Raw genomic sequence first — 16,074 nt, 5'->3', positions numbered from 1 at the left:
GTTTTTCCATACTCGTCTCTGGTAAGCTAGTTTCTCGGCTTGGAAGGGGGAGCCAGGGGTGAGCGCGCAGCTCTCTCATTCAGCCTGGCGCTCAGGCCGTTTGCAACGACAGCAGCAAAACAGTGCTACTCGCCACTGTATTTTGTTGCTGTTGTTTTGGAAATTTGTGATCTTTTTCACAAGTTTTTGTTTCTATTAATATGTAATGAATTAACCAGGTATTTCAAAATGTTTCTCTTTTAGTTCCAGGCACATTCTATAAATAACAGTAGATCTAAACCACAGTCAAGGGGTCTCGGTAATTTTCAGGAGTATCAAATTACCCTTAAAACCAAAACTGACTGATCTGTATGAGGTGGTTTCTCTTCACATGTCAGAGGAAATTAATGGCAGTGACTTTTTGTTGTCATTTGGCCTAAGGTCCTTTTAGGAACATCCCAGAAGTCCAGTGGTATTCATGATGATTTGTTTGAGCATGCTGAAATGATCCATGTGCTCAGCCTCAGTGTTGATAGAGCGTCCAACGACTTGCGTCAGTTTTTCCTCTCTTTGGTGGTGGTTATTAGGGTATACTGTTTGAACTGTATCATTCTTTAAAAGCAAATCTAGAAGCAGCCGAAGATGCTTTTGTTTTCGTAGCTACCTTCCCTTCATTTTCTTCTTCCTTCCACATTATGTCAACACAAAACTGCTGAGCCTGCCCTAACTGGAACTGACAGTATTTAGTCTGAAAACTTTAAACACGGTGTCCCTTTGAATTGTGAATGTCTTCCAGTGAATTTCTGGACAGACTTTTAATTATGGTCAAGGGAGTTAGGCAGTGACAGTTTTGCAGGTCATTAGCCACAGCCTTAAATAATAGAGAAAACAGACCTTGTCAGGATTATTGTGTATCCCTTTGAAAGGTTTATGCCCTCCCAGAAGATCATTGGTGCTTAATTGGGAAAAAAATTTTTTTGATGTTCATATGAATTCCACATTCATTGACAGTTTCCAAACATATATCATTTCTAAGCATTTCAGTACTTATTGGAAAATATCCAAACAATACAAACACTAAACTGAAAAGGTCTCAGAAGGGAAAGGACTTGAAAGTAACCTCAGGTATAAGTTTATAAGCATTAATGGAGTTGATCATGGTTGCAAGAAAGAGGGTGTCCAGGAAAATTTGAAACGCATTTGTAGACTTTATTTTTGAGCGTCTTACTCGGTGTATTGACAACTTATTCATTGTGGTAGTTGAGCCTTAGCATTTTTCAAACGTTTGGGCGATGGAATTGGCCCTTAAAAGTAGAAGTACTCTAAAGCACTGTGATGGCAGCATCTGCACATGAAATGAGAGGAGGTGAAAAGGCCAGTCTTTGGCTGTTTTTAGAAAATATTTCATTCTTTTCATTCCCTTTTGTTAGATGCATTGTTCTGTTTGTCTTTATTTCCTTGCCCTTTTCACTGTTACTTGGATTCCATTTATTCTGATGGAGGTATTTAGAGGTATATAACATTTCCTTTGATGCCTGGGCATCACTGTTTGCCAGGTTTGTATTAGTGCAGAAGGCTTTCTGCTTACTAGATATACATATTTTTGAAAGCATGTACGTTAAAGGTAGCAGTTCACATTAGTCTTATGGATATTAATTTTTGTTTCAGCTGTTAAATACCAATCAACTTCTCATTTAAAAAGATAAAACTTAAAAGACAAAAATATAAATAACTGTGACATTACTTTATGGCAGAGTAACTCCAGCTAACTTAATTACGTCTTGAATAATCAGCAGCCTGTCTTAACACTGGTATAGACCTAGCCTTTTTTTTTTTTTTTTTTTTTTTTTTGTGGTACACGGGCTTCTCACTGTTGGGGCCTCTCCCGTTGCGGAGCACAGGCTCCGGACGCGCAGGCTCAGCGGCCATGGCTCACGGGCCCAGCTGCTCCGCGGCATGTGGGATCTTCCTGGACCGGGGCACGAACCCGTGTCCCCTGCATCGGCAGGCGGACTCTCAACCACTGCGCCACCAGGGAAGTCGTAGACCTAGCCTTTAATTAGGATCCAAAGAAGAAAAGCAGCCAGCATGTAAACTCACACTTAACACCTAGTAATAATATTAACTGTTTAAAAATAATGATTTTTTTTTTTTTCCATGTGAAGGTTCTAAGGCCCAGCAGCTTCTGCAAGGACTACAAGCAAGCGACGAAAGCCAGCAACTCCAGGCAGTTATTGAGATGTGTCAATTATTGGTCATGGGAAATGAGGAAACACTGGGAGGGTTTCCTGTCAAGAGTGTTGTTCCAGCTTTGGTAAGAGAGTTTTCCCCTCGTTTTATCCCAGTCATCCTCTGAATGCTGCCCGTTTTTTTTTTTTTTTTTTTTACTAAATAACATGATTATTGTCGTTAAGAATTTTAAAATAGGATAGAACTAAGAGATAGTAGAGTGTGGCTTAGTGCTTTTATTTCATGCTTTATAGAGATTGTGCGTGACTGCTAATGAGTAAAATTTCTAAATCATTTCTTTTTTTTTATCAATTTATTTTTTATTTTAATTTTATTTTTGGCTGCGTTGGGTCTTCGTTGCTGTGCGCAGGCTTTCTCTAGTTGCGGTGAGCGGGGGCTGCTGCTCTTCGTTGCAGTGCACGGGCTTCTCCTTGCGGTGGCTTCTCCTGTTGCAGAGCATGGGCTCGAGGCGCGCAGGCTTCAGAAGTTGTGGCACACGGGCTCAGTAGTTGTGGCACACGGGCTCAGTTGCTCCGCAGCATGTGGGATCTTCCCGGACCAGTACTTGAACCTGTGTCCCCTGCATTGGCAGGCGGATTCTTAACCACTGTGCCACCAGGGAAGCCCTAAACCATTTCTTGATGAATAGTTATGCTATCTTTGATACTTGAATGGCTACGTGGTTTTAAATTTTAAGTTGTTAGCCCCATCAGGTGATACCTTGACGTACTATGCAAAACTTACATGCTTTTTTCTTTTAAACTGGTGATTCACAGGACAGTAACAAGCAGCTCACTTGTGGGTTCTCTTTGTGGGCCATCAAGGTTTCATGCTTGATAGCAGTGTGCATGGCAGAGCAGTCAAGCCAGAACACCACATGGATCCTCCAGCTAAAGAAAAAGGTTTTATGTTAAGCAAAAACAAAAGAAACAGAACAGTACTCAACAATAGAAAAACGGTTTTTAAAATCTTTTAATGATTTTTCAACACAGTTGTGAGTTGATATTTAGAATTTATTAATATCTTAATCGCTTAAGCTTTTTAATGTGAGAACAACAGGAAGAGAAATTGCCATTACTAAATGTAGGCCCTTGAGCATAATACATCTTTCAAGAGTGGCTTGGTAATTTTCTCAATGCCAGATTAAAGAAATTGGCTATAATTTAAGATTAAAATTAAGTCTGAATGAAATAGTAACAAAAGACTAACGTAAGCATGAATACACATTCATAGTGTATTTTACCTTGGAAGCTAAATAACATTCAAGTCTTTGTTTACACATCTAGTAAAGTTGACAAAAATGAAACTGTGATTGGAGTATCAGATTGTCTCATTTGATCACATTATCACATTATGGAGAGAGCTGAGTGAAGACCAGTCAAATACAAGATGACATAGTCTTTATTCGGCCTGTTCTTATTTGTTGGATGGCTCTGCTCTGGCAGGAAGTGATAAAGGATAGAGCAGTCTCTTTACCTTGTGCCATGCAGACCTCCTGGTAACAAAGGCTAGCTCTCAAGTCTTACCAGTTCCACTCTACAGGTTTGCATATTAATTTTTTAATGTTTCATGAAAGCAGTATTAGCCTTTGTACTCTGACATTTACCTATGTTTATATTCATGCTCAAATTATTGATTTCTTCAGTAGCTGGCTTTTATGACCTGAATTAAACTTCCTTGTTTGTTTTTGTTCATTTAAAAATAAATAGTAACAAAGGACTAGGTTTACCATGTACTTATCTTTGTTAAACTGCAGTTTTTATTGGTTAACTACAGAAGTTGTTAAATCTAGGCAGAAACATTAGCATAATCCAATTTTCTTAATTTGCTGGTGGTATTGATTAGATTTAAGTACTTGGCAGACCTGCACAAGTCAGCTCATGCTGTTAATAATGAATTGTCCAGATTTATCTTTCATCACAGTTGAATATTATAAATATATATCCATCAATCACCATACACCTGTGTGACCATAAACAGTCATTTTTGGTGAAGAATCTGTTTACAGCAGTTCTTCCCAAATGTGGTATTACAAGGTTCATTCCACCTTAAAGAATTGGAGAACTTACTACTCTTTCTGTTAGCATAACAACCACTTTAATTTAGAGTAGGTGTTTTATAAGTGACTGATTTGTAGGTGATTTGAGACAGAGTGTGCACGCTTGTGCATGTGTGTGTGTGTTTATGTTGTGTGTTTAACAAAAACAGTTATCAGGATCTCTGGTATATAGATATATTTTACCAAGCATAATTCAGAGCTGAGAAGACATTCATATGAAATGAATATTGCATTAGGATATCTGACGTACATTTAATTGAAAGGTACTTTACAGCTTAAATTCAATGCATTTAAAATTTCCATTGAACTAGAAGACAGTGAATGATTGTCTCTTTCCCCAGGTAGGAAATTTCTTTGGTAGCTTTGGCTGCTTCAGGAAGATGGAGTGTATATCTGTAGTAGTTTTGCATCCCCTCCTTTGAAAAACATGGTTAAAATCTGCTTAAGTCTCTCCCACAAGAAAAACTAAAATAAAATCAGATGTTTAGACTAACTCATGCATTTGTAAAATAATTATATTACTTTGAGTTTTAATTAGCACATAATTCATTTTTGATGTGATCAGTATCGTGTTTAAATCCTATACTACTCTGTACTTTACAGCTGAGTTAAATGGTGCTTCGCTCAACTTTTAGAGAAGCTAATTTACAAGAGTTGAAGCTATGATATTGAATCTGTACTGATAGTTGTTAATTTAACAAATGTCAGTGCATTGCTGGTCTGTTTACTTAAGTATAGTACTTATTGACACCTGTTAAGCCCTCAATGACCTGTTAATGGGCTTCTGAATGGGGGAATAGAGGCACCAGGAGGGTTGGCTGTAAGCAGCAGGAAGGCTGTGCGTTTGACCTGGATCATTGGTGATGATTATCCCAAGTCAGTGCTTCAGTGTATGTGTCATGCCCTCCTAAGCATAATCATTTCTTGTGTATGCATGCTAGGTTTTAACTTGATATTATTTTTGTATGGTAAAATTCTTGGATCATACAGTTCTATTTCAGTTGAAGTAGAAGAAATACTTCTAGGACTTCTAAGAATATAGCTTCTAATACTTTGTTATAATCTTTTTAAACAGATAACATTACTGCAGATGGAGCATAATTTTGATATTGTAAGTATGTACTATGTTTTTAAAAACCATTCCAAATTTAAACTTTGAGTTTTTATTGAGTAAAAATGACCTCTTTTCTAGATGAACCATGCTTGTCGAGCCTTAACATACATGATGGAAGCACTTCCTCGATCATCCGCTGTTGTAGTAGATGCAATTCCTGTCTTTTTAGAAAAGGTAATCCTACTTTTGCCCAACTTGTTCGAAAGCAGGCATAGGGGAATCAAGTTGAGAACTCTTGACTGTTGAATTCTAAAGTAGTATATCAAATTGTGAGGCCACAATAAAAGACATTTTTTAGCATCCATTATCTAACTAAAGTATATTTTTTAGCCAGGGTTCCAGAAAAATGTTTTGTGTCTAGCAGAGCGGCAGTTTAAAGTTGATGCTAATAAAGCATTTGTAAAAATCAACCCAGTATTATAATTTTTTAATAATAGGAATTACTGCCTTAGTATAAAATCTTTCAGAGAAGAACTTAAAGCACTTGATTAAAAATAATCTCATTATTTCTAGAAAACATCCCAGTGAGGTTGATAGCTATTTATACCCTCATTTTACAGCTGAGAAGGCTGAGACAGACAAATTGCCTTGCTCAAGGTCATAGCACAGTAAAATTTGCGTTATCTGATAACTTTGGAATATGGTATAAAGTTTAAAACTTGATTTTTAAAATTTGTTGTATAAACCAACCCATTTATTTTAAATACGAAGATTTAAAGTTATATCATTGAATTTAGTTTATTCTCTATGTAAAACGTATTTTTCAATATCTTTAGAGTAGTTGGAAGGAAAAGAAAAGTATTGCCAGTATGTTTGGCTGAAGCGCATAAATCGCTGGTTTCCTATGGTGGGTTTCAGGTGAGCGGCAGTATAGATGGATGGAAATTAGAGAAAGTGTTGTTTCTTCATGTCAAAGATGAGCAACGAGTAAAAACCTGAATGATAACCTTAAGTTTCCTGTTTATATGTTCCCAGCTGCAAGTTATTCAGTGTATTGATGTGGCAGAGCAGGCCTTGACAGCCTTGGAGATGTTATCACGCAGACACAGTAAAGCCATTCTACAGGCGGTAAGTGTTGTTCCCGAAGGACTGCATTTCGTTTGATGTTGGATTTTAGATCCACATTTGTATCGGTTCCTAGATTGCCGTCCCTATAAGGTACGCGTGCTGTTGACAAGTGATGCGCCAGACGTTTAGTCGGCTTTTTTTTTTAATTTTGCTGATAAAAGGGTATTTCTTGGCTTTAACAGTTTCCTATATTTTAGGGTGGTTTGGCAGACTGCTTGCTGTATCTAGAGTTCTTCAGCATAAATGCCCAACGGAATGCACTAGCAATTGCAGCCAATTGCTGCCAGAGTATCACGCCAGATGAATTTCATTTTGTGGCAGATTCCCTCCCACTGCTAACCCAAAGGCTAACCCACCAGGTAAAACATAAACCTATTTTATGTATCATAAAACATTTTTATTACATTTTTTTAAATGCTAATTTCAACTAGAGCCGTACATCTTCCAACTGGATATGTAACTTGGAAATGTTCTGATCTGTTTTTTCCTGTTACCTAGTCATGTACTGTATATTAGGTTATTTTATGAAATTTCAGTGGATTTACCCAAATGAACAGTACTTCTTCGTTTACGATATCGTCAACCATTTTGACTTTAGGGGTAAATTTATCATTTCAGCAAACACTGAGTGTTTCCTATGTAATATGATCAGAATTTCCTTTTAGAAAGATCACCGTTTCCTGAAAGGTATTGGGTTAGGGAGGCAAGACTAGGAGGGTATGGGTTAAGATCAGAAGAGAGATGAGACTAGGTATGTGCCAGATAGAAATGAAATAAGAAATGCAGACTGCAGCTGTCTGGGGTTGGAGAAGAACAGGAGCAATTAGGAGACGGAATCAGTGGGCCTGGTGTTGCAGTATGAGAAGTAGAGCTTATAGAGCCCCTGGTGGAGGACAGTTCGTGAGTTAAGCTTCGAGATTTTAGGGAAATTGAATTTTCTTGTAATGTTTCAAAGTGTTGTTATTGCTAAGGAGCTTTTTAGAGATCTGACTCTTAAGTCACCTTTACAAAGTGTGCTTAAAATCTTCTTGGGGAAAATTAGGTACATAAAATATACAGGCATACCTCGGAGATACTGTGGGTTCAGTTCTGACCACTGCAGTAAAGCGAAATATCACAATAAAGCGAGTCACAAGAGGTTTTTGGTTTCCCAGTGCGTACGAAAGTTCTTTTTACACTATAATATATTCGCCCCAACCCCCAGGCGACAGACCGGTAGCGGTGGCCTCTGGCAAGCGTCATCTGTATTTACAGCCGCTGCCCATCGCTCTCAGTACCGCCTGAGCTCCACCTCCTGTCAGATCAGTGGTGGCATTAGATTCTCACAGGACCATGAACTGTACTGTGAACTGTGCATGCGAGGGATCTAGATCATGAGCTCCTTATGAGAATTCAATACCTGATGACCTGAGGTGGAGCTGAGTCGGTCCCATCACCCCCAGATGGAACCATATAGTTGCAGGAAAACAAGCTCAGGGCTCCCATTGATTCTGCATTATGGTGAGTTGTATAATGATTTCATTAGATGTTACAGTGTAATAATAATAGAAAGAAATAAAGTGCACAGTAAGTGTAATAAGCTTGAATCATCCCGAAACACGCCCCCCCCCCCCCCCCCCGCCAAATCTGTGGAAAAATTGTCTTCCATGAAACTGGTCCCTGGTGCCAAAAAGGTTGGGGACCGCTGATGTAGTCTATTTAAAGTGCGCAACAGCATTGTGTCTAAAAGAAAAAACAATGTACATACCTTAATTAAGAAATCCTTCATTGTTAAAAAATGCTAACCATCATTTGATCCTTCAGGGACTCGTAATCTTTTTGCTGGTGGAGGCGGGGAAGGTTTAAAATGTTGGGAGAATTACCACAATGTAATACAGAGACAGGAAGTGAGGGAGTGCTGTTGGACAAATAGCGCCAACAGACTTGCTGGGTGCAGGGCTTCCACAAACCTTCAGTTTGTCAAAAATGCAGTATCTGTGAAGTGCACTAAAGTGAAGCACAATAAAATGAGGTATACCTATATTAAATAAGGTGTTTACATAAGATAGTAAAATAATATTGATTATTGAATCACTGGAGGATTTTGCTTCTAAGATGATCAAGACACAAGTAGTGCCATTCATTTTTTATTTATTTTAAAAAAACTTAGCAGGCTGAGATAACCTTTACCTTATGGGGGCTAGAAATGTTCTCTAGTTAGGTGTGAGTTCACCTTATTTTGGAAGTATGGCCCGAGAATCAGAGAAGTTCAATAGTGGGCCCTATTATTGTAGCATTCTTTCTAGACTTAAGTCGTGACAGCGAAGGTGTAGGACTTCTATAATACCAGAATTACTTTCATTTTTACACAGCTAAGCCTAGTTTTTACATCTGAAGCCCATTTATCAATTAGAAAAAAACCGAAGTCTATCAAAATATGCCCTTAAATTGTTCTTTCTGTTCTTATGAGAGTTATTCCAAATGTTTTCTTATTAAGATCAGTCTAATAGTATTCAGATTGTTTTCATAATGATAGAGCAAATCTATATCAAGTTTTTCTTATTATCAGTAAACCTCTGGCTCACACACATACTTAACTATTTACAACTTTTTAGTGAATGCATGTTTTAAGCATTTCTACTTGTAAGGCTTTTTAGAATGGTAGAATGGTAGGTATTGTTTCTTTATTATAGTTTTTGTTTAGGTATTGACGTTATAGAAGTACAAAAGTTGTTCCCTTTCACTGTATTTGGAGGAGAGAGGGTCTATCAGTATGATTCCCTTTGCTTTGAAATCATGACATTACTGATTGTTTGCTTATTAGGGTCACAGCGTGTTCAAAGCTCATATCTAATTAAGCAAGTCTTGAAGAATTTGGGGTTAGGAAGAAGATAAGGGAGTGACGTACGACAGTGAAAATGTTTTCTATTAACAAACTTTATTTTCCTTTATTAAAAAGGACAAAAAGTCAGTAGAAAGCACTTGCCTTTGTTTTGCGCGTCTAGTGGACAACTTTCAACATGAGGAGGTAAGCGTTCAGTCTTTGTTGGTATTTTCATGAAGTCGTTAAATTGCTGCCTCACGAAGTAACAGTTTTTTCTTTCTTGTGTTTGTGAAGAATTTACTCCAGCAGGTTGCCTCCAAAGATCTGCTAACAAATGTTCAACAACTATTGGTTGTAACTCCACCAATTCTAAGTTCTGGGATGTTTATAATGGTGGTTCGCATGTTTTCTTTGATGTGTTCCAACTGCCCAACTTTAGCTGTTCAACTTATGAAGCAAAGTAAGTGCTATTTTATTATTCTGTTTTATACAGGAAAAACAGCTTGTGTTTGTGTGTGGGGGGGGAGTTTAATCTCTGTTACTAAGTAAAGTCAACATAAGCAAGTAGAAATGGCTAATATCACAGGCACTGGATAGTAAAGGAAGAAAAATGTTAATATGTAATAAATTTGTGTTGTGACAATATAGTAATGCTGCCTACATACAATTTTTAAAGTATATAATATATTAAAATGTTACCCTTGGTGTAGGGCTAAAGACCCAAAGTCATTGCTTTCTGTACAATATCAATTAAGTAATGATGCTTCATGAGGAGAATTCTGAGTTTTATGTTACCAGTAACTGCTTCTCTTTTGCTTATAGGTAGTCCTTTTTTCCCACATTAGATTTTCCAGCAGTTTATGATCCCAGAATGCTTTCTTCCCTCAAAGTGTTGGAACTTATTTACACAGATGAATGTCTCTGATCTTTGCTACTTTAATATTTCTAAGCTTTTCTCAAACTTACATGTGCAGGGTATCAAGTTTTATCGCACTGCTATTGCAATTGCCCATTACTCTCTTAAACCTTAGATTTCACAAGTTAATGTCAAAAGATATCCGTATGTTGTGATTATTGCTGGTAGAGCGTTGATCACTTTTTTATGAAGCACCTATCATTGTGGCTAATTTCATGTCCATAATTCTAATCTCTGAGGGCGTTACCTTGGGAGTCAGTGATGGCACTCACTGACAAAACAGTCTTTGTCCCACTACTTCAAACAGAATATTAAGTGGTATAAGAGGATTTTTTTGGGGGGGATGGGGGTGACTCAGTTTTATATTTCGCATTACTTGTGAATTTTAGCACATGGCACAGAATTTTGTAGAAAAATAGTGTTGCTGAGGTGCTTTATTGAAGAGGTTCCTCTTACAACATTGAGTCATTCCTGAACTTAGTATCCCAGAGAACACTGTTTTGCTTATGCCGTGAACAAAGTCCTCTCTGCCTAGATAAGCTTGGGAAAGGTTTAACTCTTTTTGCGTAGTCATAACGTACTTTGCTTATTAAAATCCCTAGGGCCCCCTTGAATTTTTCCCATTTCTTGAAATTTGCCCACAGGATTATCTCTTGTTACCGTGTGGTGTGGCACAGCACTTTCCTATGTCCTGGTTTGGGAAATTCCTGCCTGACTTTTGTTTGTTTTAACATTTTGGAATTTTTTCTTTAGCATGATGAATGTTTTCACCTCTTCTGCATACTTTAGGAAGTTTGCCACATAATCATTCTACTTCGGTAACACGAACCTCTCTGGTTCTTTCCATTTTGTTGTCATCCTCTGACCTCTTTAAAAAAGAAGTTAATAATGTACCATGGCCATCTATTCATATTTCTTAAGAAAATTGGCAAAATGACTTTTTCAGGAACTTTTTAAAAATTTTAATCACTGTTTGTGAAATTTCAGTGAGTCAGAGATTTATCCACACCCCTCTGCCCAAATTAATGGTGAATACTTTCCTTGACAACAGAACTTACTGATTACTGGCAGAACATTTCAATGAAATGTTTATGTATATTTTGCATATGTGTAGTATTTTATAGATGCCAACAGAGACACAGACCTGTCTTTAGGTTGTAGCTGTTAGAATGACCAAAACCTTTGGAGCCTGGGGGCTTCCTCCACTCACTGTCAGTGTCAGTACACTAAACTAGTTTTCATGCAAATTCTTCCATAAACTGATGTCTTCTGGGGATGGAAGCTTGTGTTAGAGGATATTTTAATGATCTTTAAATTTAGTTGGCATGCTTACTGTCATTTAAGGTAAAGGTTTTCCTGATCACAATATGGTAATTTCAGATGCTTTTAACTGCTGTGTTTTATTCTATTGGTCACATGTTTTCAGTATATTTGAATTGAAGACAAATATACTTGAGTCGAGGATAAAATATGTTTAGTACACTTTTTTGCAAAGCACTGTGCTCCTCAAAGAAAGTAATACAAGATCCCTGAAGTCTCTGCAGTGGACTTGTGATTAGGTGTCTTGCTGGAAGGTTAGGACTCAAACTTAAGTCCTCAGAAAGAAATTGTTTAAATCTTTATAATTTCTTTAAGGTTTTAATGACAACTCATTTGGATTTTTCACTTTTATTTCTGTGGTATATAGCTGTACAAGAAAATATTTCTAATTGTTGCCCCCGTAGGCAGTGATTGCCTTTTTTTTTTTTTTCTTTTTGCGGTATGCGGGCCTCTCACTGTTGTGGCCTCTCCCGTTGCGGAGCACAGGCTCCGGACGCGCAGGCCCAGAGGCCATGGCTCACGGGCCCAGCCGCTCCGCGGCATATGGGATCCTCCCAGACCGGGGCACGAACCCGTATCCCCTGCATCGGCAGGCGGACTCTCAACCACTGCGCCACCAGGGAGGCCCAGTGATTGCCTTTTAAATATGGCAATACAAGTAGTTTCATAGGGTTTTGCTTTTTGTTGTTGGTTTTACAGACATTGCAGAAACACTGCACTTCCTCCTGTGTGGTGCCTCCAATGGAAGTTGTCAGGAACAGATTGATCTTGTTCCACGAAGTCCTCAAGAACTGTACGAACTGACATCTCTGATCTGGTAAAGATTGGGCCAATAATAACTGTGGTTTATGTGAGGGTATTTTACTTTAGAAACCTGGTATTTACTGACAGCTCAGGAAGCTACTTATTAAAATAATGGCACCTTTCGTTTTCAGTGAACTTATGCCATGTTTACCAAAAGAAGGCATTTTTGCAGTTGATACCATGCTGAAGAAGGGAAATGCACAGAACACAGATGGTGCGATATGGCAGTGGCGTGATGACCGGGGCCTTTGGCATCCCTATAACAGGATTGACAGCCGGATCATTGAGGTAGTAGTTTCATCGTACCGTTTAAATATGTCTTGTTTTGGTGGAGAGTGGGTTTAGGGCTGGAGTGGGGAGGGGGACGTGTGGACTTAAACGTGCTCAATGTTGAATTAACCCAAGATTTTCTCATTTTGTCTCCTGAGAACAAGGTCCTCATTTCTGTTCAGGTCAGAAAACATGGTGTTCTAGTCCTGCTTCTGCTGCTCACTACCTGATTGACTTGGAGCAAGTAATTTAAGATCTTTGTTCCATAGTTTCCTCATTTCTGAAAGGAAACATGGGAGGAGTTAGGCTACATGTTTCTAAAAGTCCCTTCTATCTCCTATCCAGAAGAAATCTCTCAAAAGCAAAGATTACATACAAGTAGCTGCTTCTCGGTATTTTTAAAGAGCAAAAATATGGAAACAATCTAAAGATCTAGCTTTAGATGAATGATTAAGTAAATTGTGAAATATACATAGGTTTGTATATAATCCAGACCTTAATGGGATAAACTTTAATGGCTTAAAATATGATATGCTATAAATGAAAACAAAATGTTCAAAAAAATTATGTGACTGACTCTTGAGAACTCGGCAAAAGAAAAGAGGAATAATGACAAAGGAAAGAAGCACACTAAAATATTTAGTGATTTTTCTGTGAAGGTTTTTATGTGTGATTTTATTCTTTTTTCCATGCTTCTTCATATTAAGTTTGCACAGAAATATTTCAAAAATTTCTCAGGTTAGGAAAATATTTGCCCTAGTTTAGGAAGTGTTGGGTCACTGCCTTATTTGAGATGTCAAGCATGATTTACTAATGTTTTCATATATAAGTTACTTTAAGTATTAATATATTTTCTAATTTCAACCTGTGTTATTAGAATTTTTTAGGACATGACACTTAAATAGACTTTTTTTTCTTTAAGGTCCTTTCCCCTAGTTAGTTTCTAAAAATGAGTTTGTGAAAAACATGTTACAAGATCGGAAGATCTTATGAAAGTATCTAAATTCAGAGCTAGCTGTTATGTTATGAGGAAGTTAAAGGTGACTGGTCTTTGTGCATCGTTAGCCTTAGTTTATAAGTAGGTCGTGGTCTCTAACGCTAAGCATTTTTCTTTTTAGCATTTTCCCAATAATTGTATTTTCACTGTTAGTTAACTGTCTTATATTTCCTGAGAGTCCTGTCTTCCATTCAACCAAGGAATTCCATAAGAATGAATACTTTATCATTTCTTTAGGCTGTCTAAAATCAAGCAAACAGTGTTAATCATATTATCTCATTTGAGATACATACTTTGTAATACTTGCCACCCCTGGGGATTACTTTCTTTAGTTCCAATTGTGTCCCTTTCGATCTTAGGGCATCATTTAAATGTAAAGTCTTTTTTGTTTCCTAAGGATAATTTTCTAGGATCATTTTGTTTAAAGGAGGATTTTGATGGGCTGCTAGGAATCCATGCTGTGAATAACATTTTAACCTAAGAATTAGATACTAAAGGGGATATGGAAACATATGTATATGTATAACTGATTAAATTTGTTATAAAGCAAAAAATTAAAAAAAAAAAAAGAATTAGATACTAAGATTTATGGATAACAATTTTTTTTTCTGTCAGCAATGTCTTCAAGGCCTTTTTAACACAAATAGTGTCGTCTTCATGTCAGTGATTCTACATGACTGGATCCTTCATCAGGAATTTACCTGTATTTGTCTCAGGGGACCTGATAGGTCCTGTAATGTATATTTGTGTTTAATTAAAAACGGTTTGTTGAGTGAATGAGTTTTGTCACATCCACACTATTAAAACTTGTATATTTAGTTACTTTACCATCTAAAACCTGATGAAACGAATATGTAAGTTAGCATTTATTGAGGGTTCCCACTGTGTCTTAAGTTGATAAATTTCTCCATGTTTATATTCAAGGTTTCTCTCTCTTTGCTCTCAGGCAGCCCATCAGGTCGGTGAGGATGAGATAAGCTTGTCCACTCTGGGACGAGTTTATACTATTGATTTTAATTCTATGCAGCAAATCAATGAGGACACGGGAACAGCACGTGCCATTCAGAGAAAACCTAACCCCTTAGCCAATACTAACAGTAGTAAGTATCTTTTGAGTTAAAAGTAGCACTGTATTGTCTGTGAGTAGTATCTGCAATAACAAATAATTGTTTTATGGAGTGTTATTATTAAACTTAAGACAGTTGCATAGTAGTAATTAATTTTTTGTTGTTGCTTTAATCGGCAAATGAGCCAATATTAACTGGCATCTTCCCTAAGATTTTCCTACTTCTGTGATTTGCAGTATCCTGGACTCTAGTCAGAATTGTCCTGTCCATCCCTTTCCCCACCACCACCTTCCAGTTTTATTGAGAGATAATTGACACACAGCACTGTATAAGTTTAAGGTGTACAGCATAATGGCTTGACTTATGTCATGAAATGATTATCACATAAGTTGAGTGAACATCCAGCCTTCTCATAGATAGAAATTAAAGAAATAGAAAAAAAATTTTGTGTGGTAAGAAACTCTTTAACGTTCATATATAACATCCGCAGTGTTAACTATATTTGTCATGTACGTTACATCCCTAGTACTAATTTACCTTATAACTGGAAAAGCTTATACCTTTTGACTGCCTTCATCCAGTCCACCCCCCGTCGCCCCCCACCCCCACTCCCACCCCAGTAACCACAAATCGGATCTCTTTAAGTTTGGTTTTGAAGTATAATGAACTTGCAACACTATGTTAACTCCTGTTACACAACATAGTGATTCAGTACTTCTATACGTTTCTAAAAGGTCACCATGATAAGTCTACTTACGCTCTTGTCACCAAAGGTATTATATACAACAGTAAGTGACTGTATTCCCCATGCTGTACATTTCTTACTCGTGACTCATTTATTCTGCAACTGGAAGTTTGTTCCCCTTAATCTCCCTCACTTATTTCTTTTCTCCCGTCACCCCCTCCCCTTTGGCAACCGCCAGTTTGTTCTCTGCAGCCCATGCAGTTTTTTAAATCCGATCCTTTTATCCCTGTTTTACCTTTGGATCCACTCACACCCCATCATATTAGTTCTTTCCAACCTTTTATTTTATACTTTCCCACCAAAATTCTCTTAATTAATGAAGAATAGGTGATCGTGATTTTTTTTCTTTTCAGGTTTCTGTCATTTGTTCCTTTCCTGAGGGATTTAGTTCATTGCTTTTGCAGGTCTAGGCTAGAGTGCAAGGGTCAGCATACTGTTTCTGAAAAGGACCAGATAGTAAATATTTGCAGGTCATGCAGTCTCTGTATTCAGCACTGCTCTTGTAGCTCCCAAACAGCCATAAACAATATGTAAACAAATATATGTGGTTGTGTTCCGATAAAATTTATTTACAAAAATAGGTGGCGGGTGGATTGGGCCTTTGGACGATACTTTGCCAACCCCTGTTCTAGCACTTTTCATCCATTACCTTTCCCCTGCACCTTATTCCCTCTAATCAAAGTGACAGGTCATCTTGTTTTTC

At 37.5% G+C, this 16,074-nt stretch overlaps 1 protein-coding gene across 17 annotated transcripts in view; it reads left to right on the top strand.

Moving 5' to 3' along the window:
• The window catches only part of TRIP12 (thyroid hormone receptor interactor 12), a 144,879-nt gene that overhangs the window by 94,332 nt on the left and 34,473 nt on the right, over positions 1-16,074 (top strand). For 8 of the 17 annotated variants that reach the window (XM_081243325.1, XM_081243324.1, XM_081243315.1 and 5 more), the window contains 10 exons: positions 2,145-2,293; positions 5,343-5,378; positions 5,460-5,555; positions 6,357-6,449; positions 6,647-6,808; positions 9,388-9,456; positions 9,547-9,712; positions 12,188-12,305; positions 12,424-12,583; positions 14,506-14,659. In XM_081243325.1, coding sequence (XP_081099451.1) covers positions 2,145-2,293; positions 5,343-5,378; positions 5,460-5,555; positions 6,357-6,449; positions 6,647-6,808; positions 9,388-9,456; positions 9,547-9,712; positions 12,188-12,305; positions 12,424-12,583; positions 14,506-14,659 — 1,203 coding nt within the window. The remainder of the gene's footprint in view (positions 1-2,144; positions 2,294-5,342; positions 5,379-5,459; positions 5,556-6,356; positions 6,450-6,646; positions 6,809-9,387; positions 9,457-9,546; positions 9,713-12,187; positions 12,306-12,423; positions 12,584-14,505; positions 14,660-16,074) is intronic. The other 9 variants (XM_081243316.1, XM_081243328.1, XM_081243319.1 and 6 more) reach the window with 3 other exon arrangements.

This window comes from Mesoplodon bidens (genome assembly GCF_964165515.1).
Source record: "Mesoplodon bidens genome assembly, chromosome: 8".
Classification (NCBI taxonomy): domain Eukaryota; kingdom Metazoa; phylum Chordata; class Mammalia; order Artiodactyla; family Ziphiidae; genus Mesoplodon; species Mesoplodon bidens.
Note: the sequence above shows the minus strand (reverse complement) of the source record. Positions and strands in the feature narration are given on the sequence as shown.